Source organism: Chrysemys picta, chromosome 11, assembly GCF_011386835.1.
Source record: "Chrysemys picta bellii isolate R12L10 chromosome 11, ASM1138683v2, whole genome shotgun sequence".
NCBI lineage: Eukaryota > Metazoa > Chordata > Testudines > Emydidae > Chrysemys > Chrysemys picta.
Window position 1 is genome coordinate 58256289 of NC_088801.1, and position 24670 is coordinate 58280958.

The 24670-nt window shown below is 45.9% G+C and overlaps 2 protein-coding genes across 6 annotated transcripts in view; one reads left to right on the forward strand and one right to left on the reverse strand.

Moving 5' to 3' along the window:
* The window catches only part of CFLAR (CASP8 and FADD like apoptosis regulator), a 28584-nt gene extending 7088 nt beyond the window's left edge, over positions 1 to 21496 (forward strand). Inside the window, exons 3-11 of one of the 5 annotated variants that reach the window (XM_065562079.1) lie at positions 4453 to 5052; positions 8561 to 8666; positions 9657 to 9792; positions 10486 to 10580; positions 11966 to 12017; positions 14057 to 14118; positions 16040 to 16118; positions 19611 to 20124; positions 21016 to 21496. In XM_065562079.1, the coding sequence (XP_065418151.1) occupies positions 4760 to 5052; positions 8561 to 8666; positions 9657 to 9792; positions 10486 to 10580; positions 11966 to 12017; positions 14057 to 14118; positions 16040 to 16118; positions 19611 to 20124; positions 21016 to 21154 (1476 nt within the window). In that variant the 5' untranslated portion in view covers positions 4453 to 4759 and the 3' untranslated portion in view covers positions 21155 to 21496. Of the gene's footprint in view, positions 1 to 4452; positions 5053 to 8554; positions 8667 to 9656; positions 9793 to 10485; positions 10581 to 11965; positions 12018 to 14056; positions 14119 to 16039; positions 16119 to 19610; positions 20125 to 21015 lie in introns of those variants that run through there. The other 4 variants (XM_065562080.1, XM_065562081.1, XM_065562082.1 and 1 more) reach the window with 4 other exon arrangements.
* Positions 1 to 24670, reverse strand: part of LOC135974151 (serine/arginine repetitive matrix protein 2-like) — a 994828-nt gene that overhangs the window by 610110 nt on the left and 360048 nt on the right. The gene's annotated exons all lie outside the window — the stretch shown is intronic.

Below are 24670 nucleotides of genomic sequence, written 5' to 3' on the forward strand. Positions count from 1 at the left end.
TCCCTGATAGAAAATTGTGCAAATCACTTTCTGGTGTACTGGGTGGGGGGATTCCTCAGCCCTCATCGAGACCTGAAAATGCTCCATCTCCTATGCCAACCCCTAAAAAAACATTAGGTGTGGGTGTATGTTTGTTTATGAGTACGGTAGGCATGTCTGGGGAGTGTATATATATATATATATATATATATATATATATATATATATAAAATAAAAATTAGAGCTGGTCAAAAATGCAAATTTTTTTTGCCCCAAAATCCTGTTTTTTGTCCCCAAAAAATTGGATATTCAGATTTTTTCAACCAGTTATAATAAAAAAAAAAATCCCACACATTTGAAAGAGTTCTGTTGAGAGAAAGTGGCAGCTTCCACTGAAAATACAAGCATTTCTAGACTTGTGTGTTGATTACTGGCCTAGGAAATCATCCATTTTTTACCTGTGCCACTGTGGTAGAGGCAGCCCTAGGGTTAATTTTCTCACCCAACTGTCAGCAGACAGAAATGAAACAGCTTGTGTTTCATTTCTCTGGGTTCCTGAATGGTGGACATGATGAGGAAAAGTGTCATATTGTGGTCTCTCCATTGTACCTTTCAAAATGCAGAGCCATATTAAAGCATCCCAGAGGTTTTGCAGGCAAGTGTTGGTGTTTCCTGGTATTGCACCATAGTGGAAATATTGTGGCTGTATATTTTAGTCCTAGTGTAGTGTACGTATACAATGCTCTTATGAAGACATGAAGTATTGAGTGCTGATTTTCAGAGCAGTGGTTTCCAAGCTTTTTACTAAGGTAACCTACCAGTTGCATTCTGTCTTTTTTGGGGACCCACCATTACCACTGGCCCCCTCCAGTCCTTTGCTCCCCTCTTCCTTCCCCTTCTCAGCCCAAGTTCTCTGCTCAGCTCCACCCAGCTCACTTGCTTGTGCTCTCCCAGCCGTGGGCCCCCTCTCCCTGGAGATAGGCCATGATGGCTACCAGGCTCGCTGGTTCCGGCTGCTTCCTCCGTGCTGCTGCCCAGATCCTGCTCCCCGCACCTCTGCCTGCTGCCCAGGGGAAGCGGGATCCAGGCAGCAGCAGCAGCACTGAGGAACTGACCAGAGCTAGCAAGAGGACAGTTAGCACACCGTCCCTGCCCTGCATGTGCCCAGGAGGTGCTTCCTCTGTGCTGCCACGAGGATCCAGTTCCACGAGCCACTATCCGCTGCCAAGAGGAAGTGAGGTGGGTGGGGAAGGCGCCACTGGAGCATGTGAACGAATGTGAGGCAAGGAGAGATTGCTGACTACATGTTTGCTGGCTCCAGCAGCTTCGGCTGCTACCCGAATCCCATTCCCCACCCCTCTGCCTGCTGCCCAGGAAAAGTCAGAGCGTGGGGGCGAGGGGATCTCCAGGGAACGCAGAATTCACCTAGACCAGGGGTGGGCAAACTTTTTGGCTTGAGGGACACATCTGGGAATAGAAATTGTATGGGGGCCCATGAATGCTCACAAAACTGGAAATGGGGTGCAGGAGCTGGTGAGGGCTCCAGTTGGGGGTGTGGGCTACGGGGTGAGGCCAGAAATGAGGAGTTCAGTGTGTGGGAGGGAGCTCTGGGCTGGGGTGCGGTGGGGGAGTGGAGTGCGGGGGAGGGGGGGAGGGCTCTAGGGTGGTGCTGGGGATGAGGAGTTTGGGGTGTAGGAGGTTGCTCCAGGCTGGGATCCAGGGATTCAGAGGGTGGGAGGGGGATCAGGGCTGGGGCAGGGGGTTGGGGTGCAGGCTCTGGTGTGGGGCTTCGGATGAGGGATTTGGGGTGCAGGAGGGTGCTCTGGGCTGAGGTTGAGGAGTTCAGAGAGTGGGAGGGGGATCAGGGCAGGGGCACGTAGAGAGGCTCAGGGGTGCAGGCTCAGGGCGGTGCTTACCTCAAGCGGCTTCTGGAAGCAGCGGCATATCCCTTCTCTGGCTCCTATGTGGAGCATGGCCAGGCGGCTCTGCATGCTGCCCCTTCCACAGGCGCCACCCCTGCAGCTCCCATTGGCTGCGGTTCCCGGCCAGTGGGAGCTGTGGGGGCAGCGTGCAGAACAGAGCCTCCTGGCTTCCCCTATGCGTCGGAGCTGGAGGGTAGACATGCCGCTGCTTCCAGGAGCTGCGTGGAGCAGCCCCCAACCCTGCTTCCCGCCTGGAGTGCTGGAGCTGGGCAAGCCCCAGACCCCGCTCCCCAGCAGGAGCTTGAGGGCCAGATTAAAATGGCTGGCAGGCCGGATCTGGCTCGCGGACCGTAGTTTGCCCACCCCTGACCTAGACCCTTCCTGTGACCCACTGGTGGATAAGGACCCACAGTTCGGGAAACACTGTTTTAGAGGGTCTGAGCACTCAGCGCTCCCATTGATTTCAGTTGCAGTCCAATGCTCAGCACACCTGAAACCTAAGGCTTTGTTGGGGATTGGGAACTTGATTATAAATAATTTAGATCTCATCTACACTGCAAAATGGAGCAGTGTTTTAGCTTTGTTGTAACTGGATCTCCCAACAGGTGTTTGGCCTTGTCTGTGATAGTTTTTCTCCTCCAATTTCCCATTGCTGCTTCCACACATTGGCTCTATAGTGCAGACAAAGAGCCAGCAACCAATGGCATTGTAATACTTACGTCATCTAGGCCTGCTCTCAGCAGGGTTGGTGCCACACCAGCAGCTGTTTCTGTTGTTGCTACCACCACTGGTAGGGACATTGGAAGTCTGAGGTTATAAAATGTCTAAGGGAGACACAGTCTTTGGCTCTACAGAAAATATGGGTCATTGTGTACAGTGGAACATATAGCTGAATGAGACTTTGCACTGGAAACTTGATTAGTCCTTTGTAGTGGATTGGCTTGTGGGTTTAATGGGCCTTTATTTTTATTCGGGTATAAGATGTGAGGCATAGGTGTTTACATGAAAGAGATGTATTGGTTTTAACAAGGGTCTGGAAGTGAAGAAAATTGCTTCCAGCTGAGTTTCTCTGATCAACTTTAAACTGGCTGGAAGAAGTAGATATTCTCTGTTTGCCATTTGTGGAGCCATGACTTCCAGAGTCTGTGGCAAAGGACTAAAAAGCACAGCAGCAGCTTTTAACAGGATAGGTAAAATTCTCAAAAGCAGTTAAGTGACTTAGGCACCTGAGTCCTACTGACTTTCACGTCAGAGAAAAGTACATTTGGAAATAGCTATCTACCTAGGTAGGTACATAGTAATGGAGTACCTCACAAACACTAATGCATTTATTCTCACCCTGTTCTTGTGGGGTAGGAAAGGCCTATTACCCCATTTAATAGATGGGGAACTGAGACAGTGAGTGATGAAGACGCTTGGCCAAGAACTGTGTGGCAGGAACGGGAAGGAGGAACCCTGGTCTCCGGAAACTCAGTCCAGTTCCTTAACCAAAATGCTATTCTTACACTGCTAATATTGAAAATGGTGAGGCATAAACTGGTTAAAGAATAGGAAATGCATGCTATTAAAAATGCAGCACAAGGCCCATCTGCACCTTCAAAGATTTATTGTAAGGTTGTGTTGGACTTCTTTTTAAGTAAAAGGAAAAACCTTTTTAAAAATCCATTTACAGTGGACCCTCCCTAATTGGCACCAACAACTAAGAGACCCCACCATGAATTACTGCATTTCATGAACTGACCAGTAAGTGAGCCTGGTGTTTATGCTGTTAAGCCAGGATAATATATCCTAAAATGTACTTTGCTCCTCTATTTTGACAAGTGTGCTTTACGTTTAATGTATTTACACTAGTCCCTGGTATGCTAGTTAATATGTGCTGTGAATACTAGATAATGTTCTGGAGTACACTTTTTAAAAGTACTACTTAGTAACCAGAACTAAATACTGTCTTAGGGCTTGTCTATACTTACGCGCTGGTTTGGCGGCTGGCAATCACACTTCTGGGTTCAATTTATCGCGTCTTGTCTGGACACGATAAATCGAACCCAGAAGTGCTCCCCGTTGACTCCGGTAATCCTGCTCGCCGCGAGGAGTACGCAGAGTCGACGGGGGAGCCTGCCTGCCTGCCGCGTCTGGACTGCGGTAAGTTCGAACTAAGGTACGTCGACTTCAGCTACGTTATTCACGTAGCTGAAGTTGCGTACCTTAGTTCGAATTGGGGGGTTAGTGTAGACCAGGCCTTAGTAACAAGAGACTTCACTACACCTCTTGGCTGTTAAACTTTTGCAGGAAAGTGCACTGAGACTTTTTTTCTTTGTTTCTTTTGTAAGAATGATTGGGTTTAGATTTTTTAATTTATGGCTCTTAACTTTTCATGTTCTAAAACGACTTGAACACTCACTGTTCTCGTTTTTGTGGGCTGCTGCTTTTTGTTTCACTTCCTTTGGAACTTACAGACTTGCGTGATTAATAGTGCTTTGCTTAAATGGATCTTCCAGTCTCTCGTGATACTGATTTATCATGTACTTTTTTTTTTATTCATAATGAACAGCTTGGGGAACCCCTTCAAGAACATTGGACCTTTGTAAGTAGGATCAGCATTTTGACCGGAACTTGAATGCCTCAAAGATTGAAGTGCAGCAGGAACTTGGATGTCTTGAAAGGTTGCTCAGTAAATCATCAATTCAAGCAGGGCCTGTCATTTTTTTTTTCTTCAACAGAACTTCTCTATTTAAAAACATCTGATTAAGATCAACAACCAACCACATGTTCTGTTGGAAATGGACTTCATGACATGTTGGCTTCCTGCTTAAAACACAAAAAGAGGGCAGATAAACTTAAAGGAACAGCAGCTTGTGATGACAAAGTGCCAAGTGCCAGCTGCCCTCATTCACCAGATCGAGCAGGAATTGGACGAAGATGAAAAGGAGATGATATTTTTCCTGTGCCGGGATCTCGTTCCTGATTTATCTAATACAGACATCAGGGAGCTCCTGGGGGCACTGAATGAGAAGGGAAAGCTGCCGTTTGGCTTGTCTGAGCTGTTATACAGAGTGAGGAGGTTTGACTTGCTGAGGAGGGCCCTGCGGACAGAGAGAACAGCAGTGGAGACTGATCTGGCGAGGTATCCTAGAATGGTCTCTGATTACAGGTAATTTGTGTTTCATTTTTCAAGGGTAACTTTTTGTTATTGTTGTTTTAATATAAATTATGGGTAAAAGAATAGCAGAAAAGAGGATCACACAGCAGTATAATAAAGACGCTCTCCAAAGTTTGGTCCCTACATGCAGCCTGCCAGTTACTTAGAAGTAGTGGTGTTAAAAGTGTCTGGCTTCATATTTAACAGAGGGGAACTATATACATTAAACACTAGGTACCTATGTAATTTATATAGCTAGAGGGAAGAGCAGCGGGGATGAATAGATAGACAAGACCCTGTACAACATCACCATATTTAGTGACCCCCATTCATCATTGTCAGTTAATTCAAAACCAGGCCACATAAACCTACAGTGCAGGATTGTCCCCAGCAGCATATCTCCCGGTGCTTTGTCCTGTCTAGTTTTAGATGTTCTTAGTGAAGGGATCTCCTCCACTTTCCTGGGAGACTCTTCCACAGACGAACACTTGCCTCTGTCAGGAAGTTTGTCCTGCTATTCACCCGGTCTGACTTCAGCTGTTGTGGGTGCGGTGTGCTCATTGTTGAAGAGGAAATGCTGAAAACCCAGCTGGTTTGTTTATTAAAACTGTGCTTTTGCTAAAGGGGAATTCTCCTTACATACCATATACCCCCACTTTGGCTATGGTACGTGCTAAGAGGAACCTCATTACCCCCAGCAGTGACTATCACATAGTCATTCTGAATGAAGGTGCCCAGGCTTTTGCCCACATTTTCATTTTGGGATACTTTTTCCTGGTTTAATTCTTACTATATCCCTTGCAGCAACTGAGATGCTGCATTAAGTAAAGCTGAATCTGCATCAATTACAGTACATTAAAGGGTGCCAGAGTGCAATTCTCACTGCACTCCCCATCTTCCTACAGAGGCAGAGACTAGCGTTTCCATGATGCTTCAGACCCCAGCCATACTGAGGAATGAGACTCTTAAAGTCGTTCAGGAATCCATGAGTGCCATTGGGCACCATGTACTTAATCTGGGAGCAAAATCTCATTCCATGGGCAAGTTAGTGCTAGGTAAGGGGGGTGTCATCTGATTTGTAAAAAATGTACAGAATCATCATTTCAGCAGTGTCAACCTTTGCGGTGTGGCAGGGGTGACTCATTGCTCGACCCAGCTTCCACCTCCTCCCATGGGTGGAAATTTTGATGACACAGTGTCATTGGAATTGGGTCAAGTTGGGCATCATTTGAAAGCCCTTTCTCTCACTAACACAATAGTACCAAATATGACATCCCTAGAACAATTATGTAAATAGATATTCAAGAAAATGTTTAAAAATCAACACTTTTTTAATGATACTTTATCACAAAGATGCATTATTTACATAAAAAAGACCCAGTACTGTCAGTCAAGGGCCACAATTAAACTTCGTGTGGGCTGCATGTTTGAGATGCCCTGTGTTTAAATTATAGTTAAAAATGTTTGAATATATATCTATGTTATTGTTCTAGTTTGTCTTGTTTGGTATCATTGTGTTCATGGGAGAAAAGGCTTTTGAGCAATACCCAACTCAACCCATTTCTGACTACATTCTATTATCAAAATTTCCAGAGGATGTGGAACTTGGGGCCAGGTGGGCTGTGCGTCTCCCACCCCGCCACAGAAGGTGACACCACTGAAATTATGAATATGCAGATATTTATAAATCAAATAACACCTCCCTTACCTTTCTATCATTGACTCACCCTGAGAATTACACCTGCTCCAGACTACATAATTCTGATGTTCAGTTCTCAGGATGGGGTAGAAGGTGTGTAGGAGGTGTATAGGGTTGCCAGGCATCCGTTTGTTGACCGGAACACCCAGGCCACTAAAAGTCCAATTGGTGGCACAGCGGGGCTAAGGCAGGCTCCCTACCCAGCTCCACGCGCTCCCAGAAGCAGCAGCATATCCCTCCGGCTCCTAGACACAGGGGCAGCCAGGGAGCTCTGCGTGCTGCCCCCGTCCTGAGCGCCAGCTCCGCAGCTCTCATTGGCCAGGAACCGCGGCCAATGGGAGCTGTGGGAGCAGTGCCTGTGGGCGAAGATAGTGCACAGAGCCCCCTGGCTGCTCCTGTGCATATGAGTCGGAGGGACATGCCAGCCGCTTCCCGGGAGTCACCTCAGGTAAGCGCTGCCCGGAGCCCGCACCTCAGTCCCCTGCCCCAGCCCTGAGCCCCCTCCTGCACCCAAACTCCCTCCCAGAGCCCACACCCTAACCCTTTGCCCCAGCCCCCTTCCACACCCAAACTCCCTCCCGGAGCCCACACCCCGCACTCCCTCCCACACTCCGAATCCCTCGGCTCCAGCCCAGAGCCCCCATCTGCACCCCAAACTCCTCATCTCCAGCCCCACACCAAAGCCCACACCTCCAGCCGGAGCCCTCACACCCTCCTTTATCCCAACCCCCTGTCCCAGCCTGGAGCCCCTTCCCACACTCCGGAGCCCTCATTTCTGGTCCCACCCTGGAGCCTGCACCTCCTCTCACACCCCAACCCCTGCCCCAGCCCACTGAAAATGAGCAAGGGGCTGGGCACTTGAACGCTCAAGGCCTTTTCCAGCAGGTCTCTCACCAAAGTGAAGACTCCAGGTGGGGTAATATCCTCTCAGAGTGGGTAGGGGAGCCTAGCCCTGCCCTTTCCACTGGGCTCTGGTCCAGGGCCTACTGGTGGGCAGCTACACTCAACATTTTAGGGTGCTAAGCCATTGCTCTCCTTTGGACCACTTCCTACCCCAGTCCCCTTTTGCTTCCCAGAGTAACTCACTCTAATTAAGTCTCTGGCCTGCAATCCCAGTCGTCTGCCTCTCCTCCATGGGTTTGCCCAGGCCTGCATTGCCAGATCCCAGGCAATGAGCTCCTGGGTAGTAGCATTTTCCCTTCAGAGCTCAGAGCAGCCCTGTGCTCCCTTCCACTGCCTCCCTCTGTACTGCTCTGATTCATTTTTTAAAGTCCTGGCTCCAGCTTGTACAGGCCAGACTGGGCAGGGCCATGTGCGCCCAGAACGGTTCCTACCCATCACAGGGTGCTATTAGAGTTTATCTATACAGCGACTTTTACAGCAATTGTTCAAAAGACTAGGAAGGACTGTGGGAATTGAGTCAATAGGAAATCGTGACACCCGTTGGGAAAACATGTCTGCCTGATCCCTCTCCTGCTTTCCTTTAGTCCCCTGAAGCAGTCGGAAGTCATGTAATCGTAACACTTAATGTTATGACTTGGTGGGTTGTAGCTTAACGTGCTCACACATCAAGTCAAAGGCAGAGCCAGGAATATAAACCCACCTCCTTTGATTTCCAGTCTGCTCTCCTAACCACTGGACCCTTCTCCCTACAGAGTGTATCTTGGAGACTGGAGCGGTAAATGTGTTGATGGCCACGAATGGATTATTTAATCAGATTGGGGAGCTGGATAAAGACTGTTCCTATGACTTGGGGCATTTGGGCAGGACTGGGATATTACTGAAAGCTAATCCCTTGGAAATGGCTGATCTCTCTTGCAGGGTGCTGATGGTAGAGATTAACGAAGAGCTGGATAAAAAAGAAGTGGGTTCTCTCATTTTCCTGCTCAAGGATTATGTGCCACGTATGAAAATGGCAAAAGATAAGGTAATGCCTACTTTTTGTTTCCGTATTGAATTATCTTTTTTGCTCCAAAATGGAAGCGGTAGGTGAATGAGAAACTAAAGGAAAAGGCAAGTTAGCAAAATAACGTGAAACCCCAAGGGAGAGAAAAGAGATGCATAGAAACAGTAGAAAAGAGAAGCAGAAATAAGGAATTATGGGAGGGAAGATGATGCATTAAAATCAAATAGGATGGAACAGGAACAAAGATCTAGAGAGATGAGGAGAGGGAAATATGAAGAGTGCTACACTTAGTGGGACTAGTTGCTGGAAGAAACTCAGAAATAAAACCTCTCCCCTTAAAAGTTCTGCCATTTGAAAGCATGTGGGATCCAATCCCTCCCTCCCAAACAGAGAAAAATATTAATGTAATCATGATTACGGGGATAACATCCCTTCGTGTTTGTTCCCTAGTTCACATATTAAACAAACTGCTTTATTTTACCAAAGCAGCTCTTCTTCCATTTGAATCCTGATTGTATCTCTCTGGGTGTTCTGAGTCAGAGGGATGCAGTAATTGCTAGATAATTAATCTGTCCTCACAGAGCACAAATGTAAGAAATTTGTTGTTTTGTCACTGAGGTTTTTCTTGCAGACAAAAGGGTGGGTGGGGGAAAAACATACAAATTTCCCAAGGCTTTCATATTCTGTGGCATGAGGCAAGGTTCTGCCGTGGGGCGAAAATGAAAACTGTTTCCTCAAACACTATGATGTGTCTTTGCAAGAGCATCACACTCTAGCTTCCAGCTAATAATTTGGCATGACACCGAGAACTCTTGCACGTTCCAGACTGGCAGCTGTGTGAATGCTTAGGATGACTTGAGTTCATAGTCTCTGAAGAGTTAAAGGAAAGCCTGCATTATGCCCTGTGTTGTTTTGTTGGGCTACTGAGGCTAGACTTGCTCTTCTCAGAGTTTCTGGTAGGGAACAAATTACTGGCCTTCCAGTTTGTAATGCTTTCTGCTGCTGTCCTAGAGTTTCCTGGCTGTTGTCAGTGATCTAGAGAAACTAAATCTGGTGGCTCCTAATCAGTTGGATTTGATAGAAGACTGTTTGCAGAACATTCATAGGATAGACCTGAAAAAGAAGATCCAGCGGTACAAACGTGAAGGTAAGACACAGGTTTTGCACCTCAGTACTGAATAGGGACCATTCAGTCCTCCTAAGAATTGGACGTGCTTGGTGATGAAGACATTGAATTACATTTTAAAGGAACTACAGTGTAAAAAAAATGGTTAGATAAATCACAATGCCAAGAACATTCAGAGGGGGGAATATAACTTTTCCCTTCACCTGCTGCATATTGGAATGCATGCTACCATTTTGCAGAGCTTTGCAATATGTAGGTACTATGCCCTTAGGATGGTGATCCAGCTTTGACTGAAAAATTAACTGATTGTCTCACCATTAATGATTATTAATTTGTATTGCATTAGTGCCTAGAACAGTGGCTCTCAAACTTTTTTTACTGGTGATCCCTTTCACATAGCAAGCCTCTGAGTGCGACCCCCCCCCCTATAAATTAAAAACACTTTTTTATATATTTAACACCATTATAAATGCTGGAGGCAAAGCAGGGTTTGGGGTGGAGGTTGACAGCTCGTGACCCCTCCCATGTAATAACCTCACGACCCCCTGAAGGGTCCCGACCCCCAGTTTGAGAACCCCTGGCCTAGAAGCTCCAGTCATGGCCCAGGACCCCATTGTACTGGGCATGTAGAAACACACATTCAGCTTGGGGAGAAGGCTGTGCTTTAGTAACCACTGCTGATTTCATCTCTGCCTATTTCTGTTCAATTTTCAGCTCTGTCCAACAGTGGTTCTCAGCCAATGTATATAAATGCGCTTCAGGCATCTCTCCCTAACCTGACTCTCATTGACCCTCCCTACAGTTCAGGGGTAAGTATGCAACAAATCAGCCGAATTCATGGTTTGTCTGTAAAAGCTGTCAGGAGGAAGAAGGAATTGACCTTCCAAGAAGTTGGGGGATAGAGAAAACTAATTGAAGGCACTGGTACTGCTAGTAATTGGAATATAATGCATTGCTTATGTATTTCTCTAGTCCCTTTTAACTGCTGCTTTTTTGGTCTTGGTCTAGTACTTGTAACTCAGACAGAACTTCCATTGACGCTACTAGGGGGTGTTTTTTTTCCTGAGTTACTAGGACAAGATCAAGCTCTTTATCCTTATTTATGGCTGTGGTACTTCACGGAAAACCTAAGGAAAATTACTTTTCCCACTGACTGTTGGAAGCTGAAGGCTTTGGTTTATGTTTTTGGGAAAGGTAACTTTCCGTAGATTTCCTATGAAGTCTCTGATCTGATCAATGATCTTGACTGAATATATGACAAGTCCCTTTGAGATTATTAGTTTATTCTTGTTGTATGTAATTTATCCTAGATTTGCAGCTGGGTCTTGAATATGTTGTCTGCCATTGATGTCATGATAATTCCAGCTTTCTTAATATAGCCCTTTCCTCAGAGAGAATTCTTCAATCTTGTATATATTCTGTAGATATAAATGTATGAAGTGTATCATAAATATAATACACACTGAAGTGCACAGTACATCCACCAACACAACTTCAACAATAATGTCCTTTTCTGGCACGATGGAATGCAGCTGGCCAGGCGGTCTGGGCAAAGGGCCTTCACAGGAGGTACAATTTTGGGAGGTACAAACTTGTCAGTGCACTCCTGAGCACATGGCCCCTTCCCCTTTTAAGGACCTACTCCTCATGGCCTGCGACTAGAGATGACTTGGCTGCGTCTGGTTGGTCACACTCCACCTCGGCCAGTGTCCATGCAGTGTCCATGCATTGGGTGTGTGAGTGCTGCCTAATTAGGGTTCCAGACACCTTGTCTACCTGGGAGCTCTTCTGATCTTCGAGCTGTTCAACTTCTCCAACTGGACCAACACAACTTCAACAATACATGTCTTTTTCTGTTACCAGTTTGGAAATACACAAAACTAGTTTTCGGAGTTGCTTTAGTATAGATACAGCATCCCATTCAGTTCAGTTTAACTGGCTGTTGCTTGGAAAACACCTCATTGGCTCACAGTTTTCTACCTCTCTGTGGAGTTAGCTTTGTTTTGACTGAACCTTTGACCAAAGTTTGTGCCTGATGGGGAAAATTTTGCTACTCCTGCTTAGTTGATGATAAAGCTGTTAACTCTTTATTTATAACCTTCTCTTTTTGAAAAAGCTTGTTGTGTGATATTTAACAAGGTGTGATTGTACATTTCTGGAAAGAGAGAAAATATGCCTTATTTTTAATTTTTAGATCCAGAGTGTGAACAAAGAAAGATCATTAAATGGACAACATGCCATTCAGAGTAAGAACACCCTACCTGTTCTTTCATTAACAAAAAGACCTACTGTGTACTTCTTTGTATTAAGGGACTAGCTTTCAGTGGTGCTGATTACCTGCCACTCCAATTGATTTCAATTGAAGCTGTAAGCACTCCGTATGAGCATTATTTTTAAAATTTACTCATTTATTCAATTTTCCAATGTCCTACATTTTAAACATTCTTTAAAGCATTTGGGTGATAAACTATCTAACTTACTGAAGTGGAATCTAAGGAAGCAAAAATGACACTTTACTGTTTAAGGTAATAGAATTAGTTTCCTTCAGATATCTCCCACACTGGTGTATAGATGGTATCACATTAAAATAGGATGTGGTATAAAGCCTGTAGACCTGAGCATTGCCCACATCACTGGTATTTTAACCCTTGACTAGATGTGTCACTTAGTTAGACCAAGGATGGGATTCAGTACAAGTACTGTGTGGGAATCTGTCTGAGGTCAAAAAGACCTGAGGAAACATTCCTAGAGAAAAAAGGTGCAAACTATACTGGGAAAGGAAAGGAATGAGATCCAGTTTACTTTTTGCTGTTAATTGCATGAACTATGCTGCCCATAAAACGATATGGTTGTGTATGTTAAAAATTCATATAATCAGTGTGCCTATGTGCTGTTCTTGGGTAAAGGTTTGGTTTTGGTGAAAATACACAGGTCATTTAATTAAGAGGTCTATTTATGTGGAAAGAGAGAGAGAGAGAGCTACAGATGTGGGTGTGGGGGCAATCTTACTTTCACTTTGTATTGAAGAAGCAGAATAAAATTAGGTTTCAGAGCAGCAGCCGTGTTAGTCTGTATCCGCAAAAAGAACAGGAGTACTTGTGGCACCTTAGAGACTAACAAATTTATTAGAGCATAAGCTTTCGTGGACTACAAATTTATTAGAGCATAAGCTTTCGTGGACTACAGCCCACTTCTTCGGATGCATATCCGAAGAAGTGGGCTGTAGTCCACGAAAGCTTATGCTCTAATAAATTTGTTAGTCTCTAAGGTGCCACAAGTACTCCTGTTCTTTTTGCAGAACAAAATAGATTCAATTGGATTTTCAGACAATTTTGACTGTGTATATGTTGACTTGGGATAAATGAGGAAACCACTGAATTTATTTCTGTCTCTTTTAATTTCCTTCCCTGTAATCTGTAGTGTTTGTAAAATAGTAGGATACTTCTAAATTCCCATGGGGGAAATGACAGAAATGAGAACTGCTCCAAAACCTATTTCTTATAAGAAAGCCAAGTTAGAAAAAAACAAACCAAAACCAGCTCAGCCAATTAAAGATGAGAGATCTAGATAATTAGCTTTTTTGAAACAGGGTTAACCATTGTCAAACAAGACCTAACTAGGGCTAACTTATTTCCTAACTTCAGGTTTTCCTATATCCATCTGAGCTGGCCCAGGAAAGCAAAGTGAACTCTTAAATCTGCAATGTGTTACTATCTTGGCTAATTTATTGCTTGTGAACGGTAGTGAATTGAAGCCGTGGAGACTGATATCCTCTTGTTATCCACCGAACTGGAACAATATGAGCAAGAACAGTGCAGGCATCCCTACACTGCCAGACTCACGAGCTGCCACTCTGATGGGACTCCTGACTAGGAATGTAAAGGGTAGCTGTGTTTCCATGTCCCTTTAATCCTTGGCATCTCTGCACAGCCTGCCAAAAGGGGTGGCAATAAGATGTAGGTTTTATCGTAGGCACCTGAGTCCATCAGGAATTAGGCTGAGACCTCCAACTCATTTCACATGTGGTGTTTTACCAACAGTAATAGGTCACTGTTCTGCCAACGCACAATGATTTTTGGTCACTAGTAACTTGGGCTAGGTTCACTTGGATTTTTTTAAAACATGTAGTATGTATTTGCTCAGATAGGAATTAACAGGGCTGAAGGAGAGAGATCTTGGGTTACTTTTTTATTTAATTTTAATTTGAAAAAAAAATCACTAATATCTACATACTAGAATATCACATAAATGCTGAGAATCATTATATTGTGTTTTGTAACCACAGCAGAACCAGTTCACACATCAGTACAGGAATCGGGAGCCACCTCATCTCAGGTGAATAAAAAGGTATATATACACTTTAGGTTCTTTTGTGACTGATTTTTTTTTTAAGAGACATCCTCCATTTCCATGCTTGGAAAACTGCATGATTGCATACTACTTGTGCATTTTTAGCAGGGGATTACTTTATGCATTTTTGTTAGCAAAGGAATACTACTCATGGGGAAATTCTGCGCTACTGCATGCATGCATATTTAATGAACCCTGCAGATTTCAAATTTTTTGCTGAGAAAAAAGCTTCTGCCAGAACGTTGCTGCAGTTCTGCCTTTTGGCCCACCAGAGGGTGTTTGGTGATAGACCAAAGCTGCAGCTCCTGCCAGCGAGGGAAGCGCTTCGCAGCAGCGCTTGTCAGGCCAGGTCAGGTCAGGAGACAGGGGCTGTGGGGTGCTGGGGAAGGGGGTCAGACAGGGGCTTATAAAGGCTAGTGGGGGAGGACAGACTGGGGCAGGGGCTGAATGGGAATGGAGGCACAGGATCACGGGGGGGGGGAGGTGCAGAGCTACATAGGGACAGGATAGTGGCTGTGTGGGGGCACAGAGACACATGGGGGCAGGGTAAGGGGTACAGGGACAGGGGCGTGGCTGTGTGGGGGCACAGAGGCCGTTGGGGATGGGGGAGGGGTACAGGGACACCTAGGGACAGGTATTGGCTGGGTGAGGGCATAGAGACGCATGGGGACAGGGGCAGATGTGCCTGATTGAATGGGAGAGGCTAGGGGTCAGCCTGGGTCTACATGGGGGAAGCTCCCTAACAATCCCTCCTCGCGCCCCCCCCCCCCCCAAAAAAAACCTTGTTCCATACTTTTCCCACCCGTACCCAACAACCCTCCAAGTTCAGCTCCTTCCCAGCAATTTACTTCCCTCTCCCTCAGCTCCTCCGTTACCCCTGACTCCCCCAAGCCTTTGCACTGCTTCTGAGGGGTGTGGGAAATATGGTTCTGTATTGTAGTTTAAATGAATTATTACTCAGAGTTCTGTATTAATATGCCTAGTAAGGAATCTATTTGTCAAAAAAAACATTTCCTGAATCTTTTTTGTTGTCTGTATTGTTACAGACATACTTGCTGACAGGTATTTTGAAATAAATGATCAAAAATAATTGAAATTGGTGTGATTATATTGTGTTATTTTGACAAATAAAATATGCAGAATTTTGCAGAATTTTAAAATATTGTGCACAGAATTTTTATTTTTTTGTTGCAAAATTTTAATTTTTTTTGGCACAGAATTCCACCAGGAGTAGAATACCTATAGCAGAGTGGTGGTAAACTTGTTAAAGGGGAGGGATTGGAGTGAACTGAACTGTAATAGATCTGTAGTTTTTCCACAAGATGACTGCTTGGTAAGGAAATAAATGTTGTTGTAATTAACCATGCCGCTGCAGGCTTATAGAACACACAGCTAATCCACTTCCTGTTAGTGTGGCAATAAAAAGTTGTCCAAGCCCCATTGTGTACGGAGAGAATTGATAGTCACTCCATCAGGGTCACTGCTGTGAATGGCCATATGATTAAGAAGACTCCTCTTAAAGATCTGTCTGCAGTAAACAGCTTTGCAATCAAACTTGCCCCAACTTTCCTAGAAAGTCTGGGTCACGCTCTGCATTTGTTTATGGCTTTGGCAACTCCATTAAAGATAGTGAGGTTGTGTGGCATGAGAGGACAAACCAGGGTAATAGCAGTGCCAAATAAAAACCATGCACCAATGCCTCCTGAACCTTTCCCATCACAGAAGTGAAGTATATCAGTTAGAGGGACAGCTGCAGCACCTCCACCTACACTTCTGCCAGCCACTCTGTGCGCAGCCCAGAGGGTGAGAGAAGGAGGGGGCAGCTCTGTGTGGGAAGGGGGTTAAAAAGGAGAAGGTCTGTGCACTGGAGGAGAGAGCGCAGCAATGAAATAAATATTTGCTCTTTCACTTTTCTCAGGTGTATGATGATCGGTACAGAATGCAGAGTCGGCCTTTAGGAATATGCCTGATTATAGATTGCATTGGCAATGACACAGGTGGGTCTCAAGAACATAAAATTCTTTGTAGCTCTACTCTCCAGCATGTACAATATTTTTAATGTAAGGATTATGATTGGCCAGACTACATTCTGAGTGTGCAAGTGTGTGTTGCAAAACAAAGATCGGGTCTCATTGGTCATCTGGTCTCAATGTTACTATTTGATACTATTATTTGGTGGTTGTTTGGTTTTACAGTAGTGCCTAAAGGGCCAGGCTGAGATTAGCAGCACATTGCCCTCAGTGCTGTAAATACTCATAGTAAGAGAGAGTCTCTGCCCCAAAGTTCTTATGCTGTAAATCAGGGGTGGGCAAACTTTTTGGCCTGAGGGCCACATTGGGGTTCCAAAACTGTATGGAGGGCCAAGTAGGGAAGGCTGTGCCTCTGCAAACAGCCTGGTCCCCGCCCCCTATCCACTCCCGCCCCTGACTGTCCCCCCTCAGAACCCCCGACCTATCCAACCCCCTGTGCTCCTTGTCCCCTGACTGCCCTGACCCCTATCCACACCCCCGCCCCCTGACAGGCCCCCTGGCACTCCCACACCTATCCAACTGTCCCCTGACCACTCCCCGGGGCCCCCTGCCCCTTATCCAACTCCCCCTCCTGCTCCCCACCCCCTTATGCTGCTCAGAGTACCAGAACTGGCAGCCACGTTGCCCAGCCAGAGCAGGTCTCGCCGCCGCGCAGTCTAGAGCACTGGGGCAGGCCGGCGGTTCTCACAGCCCTGCTGCCCAGCAGGAGCTCGGAGCCCCACTGCCCAGAGCGCTGGTGGCATGGCGAGCTGAGGCTGCAGGGAAGGGGGGACAGCAGGGGAGGGGCCAGGGGTTAGCCTCCCCGGCTGGGAGCTCAAGGTCTGGGCAGGACGGTCCCGCGGGCCGGATGTGGCCCATGGACTGTAGTTTGCCGATCTCTGCTGTAAATAGACCAAGGACAGATGAAGAAGAAGAAAGAGGGTGGAGGCTCTGGGAGGGAAAGTGACTTGCTCAAGGTCACACAGCAGGGGCAGGAGTAGAATGTAAGTTTCTTACTGCTTTTAAAAATAAAAATAAGAGGGCAATAGTGCACTTCAAACAGTGTGGTTACATTGGACAACGTGTCTTGAGTAGCTGAAGGCACAGGACCTTTTGTTCATAAGACACCTGGGTTTCTGTTATATCTTAGCTTAGCAGAAGCTGATATCACAGCTTTAGAGGGGAAGGAACTGGTTTCTTTAATTTCCTCTTGACATTTTTGGAAGCATTTACAGCTAAAGTTCAATTCCGTAAATATCCAGGTTAAAATTTGAATTTTTCAGACAGTCTTTTGAAAAGCTCCATGTGACAGACTGTTGCGTAAGCAAAAATCTCTCTAGGGCTTGAACCATGCCAGTGGAATACACAACTGGCTAAAAATAGAAAGAGAGATCGTGCCACACACTCAAAGAAACTGCGGAACCACCTGATCAACATCCTAGACAGCAAACAGGGAAAGATTAAGAGTGAGCTCTCAGAACTGGATACACTCATAAAAAGCCAACCCTCCACACAAACTTCCTCATGGCTGGACTTTACAAAAACTAGACAAGCCATTTACAACACACACTTTGCTTCTCTCCAATGAAAAAGGACACTAAACTATCTAAACTACTACATGCCACAAGGGGCCACAACAATGGTTCCCTTAACTCACCCAACAATATTGTTAATCTATCCAGCTATACTCTTAGCCCGGCAGAAGAGTCTAGCCTATCTCGGGGCCTCTCCTTCTGCCCCTCCACCCCCACAAACATGATACAGTTCTGCGGTGACCTGGAATCCTACTTTTGACGTCTCCGACTCAAGGAATATTTCCAACACATCTCTGAACAGCACACTAATCCACAGAAACCTTCCTACCAGCACTACAAAAAAAGGGATTCTGTGTGGACTCCTCCGAAACAGCAGACCGGCCTTCTACATAGGGTGCTTATGCCAATGTGCACGGGCTGCAATTGTGGAAAAGCAGCATCACTTGCCTCATAACCTCAGCCGTGCAGAACACAACGCCATCCGCAGCCTCAGGAACAACTCTGACATCATAATAAAAAAGGCTGACAAAGGAGGTGCTGTCGTCATCGTGAATAGGTCGGAATATGAATGAGAGGCTGCTAGGCAGCTCTCTAACACCATATTCTACAGGCCATTACCCTCTGATCCCACTGAAGGTTCCCAAAAGAAACTAAACCATTTGCTCAAGAAACTCCCTGAAAAAGCACAGGAACAAATCTGCACAGACATACCCCTAGAACCCCGACCAGGGGTACTCTATCTGTTACCCAAGATCCATAAACCTGGAAATTCTGGATGCCCTATCATATCAGGCTTTGGCACCCTGACAGCAGGATTGTCTGGCTATGTAGACTCTCTCCTCAGGCTTTTAAAGGGTTTGGGACTCAGCTGTACCTGTGCCAGGTTTAGCCCACCTCCCCAGGTGGAGGGACTAGTCAGGAAAGGGCCAGTGAGGAGGCCTCGGCTGAGTAGCTCTCCAGAGCTCTTAGAGAGGAGGCCTGGGAGAACAGTTTGCAGTGAGCAGGAGCCAGTGAGGAAGGGCACATGGGAGGGAATCCCACTAGGAGGAAAACTTCAGCAGGGATAGGACTGAGAACCCTGCAGTAAAGGTATCAGCTGCTAGAAAAGGAGGGGAGAAGGTCTGTATGGCATGAGCTTGGTTCAAGCCAGACTCCCCAGAGAGGAGGGTTATTGGGCAAACACCCATGTGTGAGTCTGGGTAACTGGACAAGAAAGGGAAACAGAGTTAGGGCAGGGCCTGAAGTGAGATCATGTATGTCCCTACTCCGGTTAAATATCCGGGCAGATGGTTGCTCCGGTAGAGAGAGAGTTATTCAACCCACCATCTCCTCCCCCCCCCCAAAATAGTTGACTCTGCCCAAAATGGGGAACCAGAGGTGACGGAGCCCTCCCCACAACCGACAGCCCCACTGACTCCTGCTGCCAAAACCTCTGGCTCTCATTAAGAATAAATCTGCTTGCTTAGAAAGGACTGTGTGGTAATTTGTAACTGGGGGTGATACATTGGTCATAGCCTCTGGAGAGAAAGCAAAGTGCAGATGCTGACCTTTTAGGCAATCTGGCTTGCTGGGGATATCACAGTGTAGGCTGACAACTGTGCAGCTTCAAGGTAGAGTGAGACAGGTCTCTGCCCAGAAAGGTGATGGCTGAGGATCTGGGAGCCTAAAGCAGGTGCCCTTGGTGAAGGAATACAGATGCACTTATCCTGAAACTGTGACACTTCCCTCATATTCAAGATATTATGTAGACATCGTCATGTGTGTAATCCATTGTGACACTGATGTCACTGCAAAGAGTCTAGATTTTGGCTGAATTTCTTTAGTGAATCAAACCTCTTGTTTTTCCAGTAGTGAAACACACAATATTAAGAGCCTTTCAACATGGCTGATATTCACTGAGCCGTGAAATACATTCACTTTAACAAATTCCTTCTTCTTTTTCCAGATATATTGGAGGACACCTTTAAAGTTCTAGGCTTTGAAGTTCACTGTTACCGGTATTTAAGTGTGGAAGCCATGAACCAAACATTCCATGAAGTTGCAAGACTGCAAAAGCACAGAGACCTTGACAGCTTTATTTGCATATTGGTCAGCCGGGGGAGCCCTCAGAGCATCTTCTGCACAGACCAGACCTTTCCTGGGTACCCCTTGGATCAGGTGAAGAAGTTTTTTACTGGAGACTCATGCCGTGAACTCCTAGGGAAACCTAAGCTCTTCTTTATTCAAAGCTACATTGTGCCAGCAGATCAGCAAGAACCCACCAGTCTGCTGGAAGTGGATGGGAATGAACAAAAAATCACTGCCAATACCAGAAGACCTAGGAACTGTAGTATTCCCCCAGTAGCAGACATCTTTTGGAGTCAATGCAAGGTGGATGTGTCTGTACTAGAAAGGTCACCCAGCTCATCTTCCCATTATCTACGCAGTCTGGCTGAGCTCCTGTGCAATCCTCATAAAAGGTAAAAAAACAAACCAAAAAAACCTTCTTCATTCAACTTATTGCCCCATAGCAAAAGAACTGAGGTTTCATCCTGCTTCGTACTGCAGAGCACCTTGGCGATGTGAGAGACCATAGAGGAAGATGGTGCCCAGGCCTGGAGGGGTGGTCCAGGTGGGCCCAGACCTACAGGGTGCAGGCCAGGTACTCTAGAGATGGGGTGGAGCTGGAGTGGAGTGTAAGGGTATGCCAGCGCTGGGGGTTGCAAGGTTACTTCCAGCATGGGAGGAGAAAGTCCAGTCCTGGAGAAGAGATGTGAACAGTCAGGATTCCCATGCTGTTCTCCCACCCCCAACACACATCCCTCATAGGCTATTGTCCAAACTGAGAGTTGTCTTTAAATAACAGAGTCCTTAAGCAGGACTGTACTTAGAACTATAAACATTTAGCCAGAGCTGCTTGCTGGTGGGTTTTTTTTTTTTTTTTCATTTCCCTGCGGGACCTCTTGACCTTCCCTCTAGTTCAATCTTCCTCAGAAAGCCATTTGCCCATTCATTACCCTGAGTTGAAGCTAAGCCAAAGAGGTCCCATCTGGTCTGGCAGCCAAGTTCAGTGTGAGTCAGCAGAACAGCTCTGCACCTCCCCACAGGGTCCTAAAACTTGGTCACAAGATGTCAGGAATGGAAGGAGTCCAGTCCTCCATGACATGCTAGTAAGTCTGGAGTATCAGAGATCCTGTCTGATAAATGCATGTGTAACCTCAAGTTTGTGAGCTCTATCTCTGGTATTAAAGACTGAGATTGGAAACATTCCTCTCGCTGAGCCTGGAGCTGCTTGTCCTCTGGTGTCTTTTTCAGTTAAAAATGATGATCTCCTCCATTCAGTTGTGAGAATTTTGTTTCTCTCTTTGCAGAAAGCTCCCCCTACTGGATATCCATATTGAGCTGAACAGCAGAGTGTATGATTGCAACAGGACCTCAGAGCCACAGCACCAATACTCACTCCTGCTACAACACACCTTGAGGAAAAAACTCTTTCTTTTTCCCAGTTAAAAGCTAATGGAAATTGCCTGGGACACGATGTTAAGATGGGGATATCCACGTGGGCTTTTTCTTCAATTGTCATTGTTCCATGCATTTTTGAAGGACCTGTTGCTAGAGTATCTGAGTAGTTAGAAACGTTTTGGATGTTGAGGCATCACATGTTTCCAGTTTTAAACTTTAGGCAGAAGCTACTAGGATAAGAAAGACAGCTAATCCATAGCTCTGCAGCAGATCTTATAACCCAACCAAGCAGAAGGACACTGTTGAAAGGGTTCTATACTACAGATTTATTGTATTTCGTTATGTTTTGATTTTTGAAACATACCCATTAGCAATGCCCATTCCATGCTCCAGTATTTAAACCAACACAAGAATCAGCTAAATTGGTAAGACTACCACCCCCATGTATAATTATAATTCATTCCCAGACCATAATTAGGCAGGAGCTCATTCCAGAGTCCAGGGGCTGTTGGAGAGAATGCCCTCCTGGCAGCTCCATCTCTTTTGTAACGAAGGAACTGTGGCTGGAATGCTTCTCCTGATTGTGGCAGAACGGAATGAGAGGAGAGGCCATTTTAAAGGTAATCTGGACCCAAACCATCCAAGGCTTTAAAGGTCGAAACTAACACCCTGGTTGTACCCAGAAGCCCACAAGTAGTTAGTACTGCTCACAGAGCACTGGTGTTATATGCTCCCACTTAACAGACAGGCTCTCACATTCTGAACTAACTTCAGCTTCCCAATGGTCCCAAGATGTAGTCCTACCTGAAATGCTTTACAGTAATCTAATCTCTCAGTGACAAAAGCCTAGGTAAGGGTAGCTAGGCCTGCCTCTGAAATAAGAGATCACACTTGCCACACCGGGCACAGATGGATAAATGTGCTCTTTGCCACAGCTGACCCCTGAGTATCGAGCAGCAGCCCAGGATCTGATGAGACTGCTAAACCGTGAATCTGGCTAGCCAATAACAGCCACCTCCCACCAAGCAGAGGAGTTTGTGTAGCTAGCCCAGTTCCTAGGGCTGCTTGCTCCCCCCTTCTAATGATATTTCAGTCCCATCTAGATTGAGCCTCAGCCAGCTAGACTTAGCGCATGCTCCAGTTTCAGGCAGACACCAAGTCACCCATTCCACTGCACCTTCAGACTCAGTCATAAGGGCAATGAACAACTAGGTATTATCCACGTGCTATAGACACTGCAACCTCTTCACACGCACAAGGTTCAGTAGTTCTGTGCCACTGCATTTATACAAGACAAAAGACCTCTGCTCAGTAATTTTATTTTTCTTAATTACCTTCTCCATTCCCTACGGGAACAATAAGAGACAAGATTACCATCAATGTAGCAATTCCTTTCCCTTCCACTTTCTACAAGGCCCTGATCCTGTGAGCTCTGAGGCAAGTGAGTGTGCATGTGAGTACTTTTGGTTGATCCTCAGTCTTTTTTCAGGATTGGGGCCTGGATGAGTCAGTTTTAAGCTTATGTCACTGGCCTGACTGTGCTTCCATCCATGGCATGGTCCCATCATCCCCCCCACCCCACCCCACCCCACCCCACCCCTCCACACACACTTCCTCCCCCACACTTAAAGTAAGTAAACATATTTAATATTCTTGGTACATCTTCCTGTCTAGCAAACAAACTAAGGCCTTGTCTACCCTTAAAAGGTTTTCTGGTATACCTGTACCAGCAACCTCTCCTAGAGTAGATGCAGTTGATATCAGTTATACTTGTTGCTGATATAGCTTATACTAGTTCCCCTAGCAAAATAAGCCATGGTTGCAAAAAGGACATTTTTCCTGGTATCCCTGCATCCACACGAGGGCTTTTGCCAACAGCTATGCCAGCAAAATATAACGTCCCTAACTGACATAGCTATGCAGGCAAAACTTTTAAGGGTAGACCAGGCCTAAGAGAGGGCTGCCAGAGGTGAAGTGCTTGATGACTTGGCCAGTAAGTTTGTTTTAGAAGTGACGATTCTGTTTCCCAAACCCACTGCATATTGCCTGCTGTGGGCTTGGCCATGACTTTCAGGAACTCTCCCTTGAAGCCAGACAGCTTTTAATGTTCATCCCAAAAAATCAGCACAAGCCTTGAAACAGCTCCTGCAGTCAAAACAATGGAAGTTTAACAATGAGCCCAGAGTTGGGCAAAATGTGGCTGAGGAAAGAAGACTCAACCAAGAAAATATGGAAATGCTGTAGAGAAAAACACACATATTTATTTATACTAATATATAATTTTTATGTAATAAAAATGTACATATATAATACATATTAATATCTTCATTTTGTATGTGTCCTAATTTTTTTAAAGATTTTAACGATTTTTGTTTGTGTTAATTTCATATTCTTTCTGATGTTATGCATATTCTATGTAGAGGAGGAAATGAGAGATTGTGATAGGCATAAGGGGAGTGGTTGGTAAAAGTTTGGGATGAATGTGACTCATTCCATGTTGTCACAGATCTGATCAGGTGCCCTCTTGCAGCCACCCCAGCACCGAACTACTGTGAGGGGAATCTAAGCCTCTGTGGTTTACAGAGCTTGACGAATCCAGCCACGTCCCCAATCTTGGAGTCCCTAGGTCACTCTTGGGGTGCAGACCTGCTAGCTAGTACCCCATCCTGAGAGCTGGAACCCACTGTCCAGCTGCTTACCCCTTCTGGGTGCACAGGTGACCCCCTCATACTTCTCCATATTTGAACACACCCTCTTCCAGAACTCCATTGAAAGGTGTGACGTTTCTGGTTACAGTTTAACTCTCTCACTGCAGTTGTGAAGCAGGTAACATGCAGAGACTTCCCACAACTAGATGATGCTGTAGGCCAGAATGCTGTGAGGGACAGCTAACAGGTGCTGCGGTTCAAAACGTTGCAGGCAAAGGGAAAGTGAGGCAGAGCCAAATGGTGGTAGTGTGTGTCAGAACTCCCCTAGGAGAAGGGAGATTGGGTAGTGAAGAGTACTGCCAAATTATGATACCCACCAGAGAGGTGTGAACTCTGGAGAAAATGACTCCTGAGCAGGGCACCTTCTGCCCTTTTGAAACTTTCTGGCCCCTGCTGTCTGCTGGCACCCTTGCCAGCTCCACTGCTTGGGGAAGTGGAGGGAGGAAATGTGCCTCTTAATCTGTTTTCAGTGTGGTCAGTGGAGATGTAATTAAACCTGAGAGAGGGTTGGGGGAGAAAGCACACCACCTCTCCCCAGGAAGTGTAAAGAAGGGGACTGGGCTTGGGGAAAGTAGGGAGATTTCACCTTGCCCCACGACAGGGAATGGCAAAAGAGAGTTGTTCAAGTTAAGTGCTCTTCCATTGAAATGTAATCACTCTAGACAATAGATTTTCCTCCTGCCTAAGGGAACTGGTTTGTCAGGAGGGAGGTTGCCTCATCAGCAAAGTCACCTGGAGGAGGACAACTTTGTGTGGAAACTGGTAAGGGTGCTGATAGAGGGGGCTAAAAGGTTTTAAAAGGATAAAAGCTGTTCTCAGGAGCCATTTTCTCCAATCAGTGAGGATCCAGCCTGTT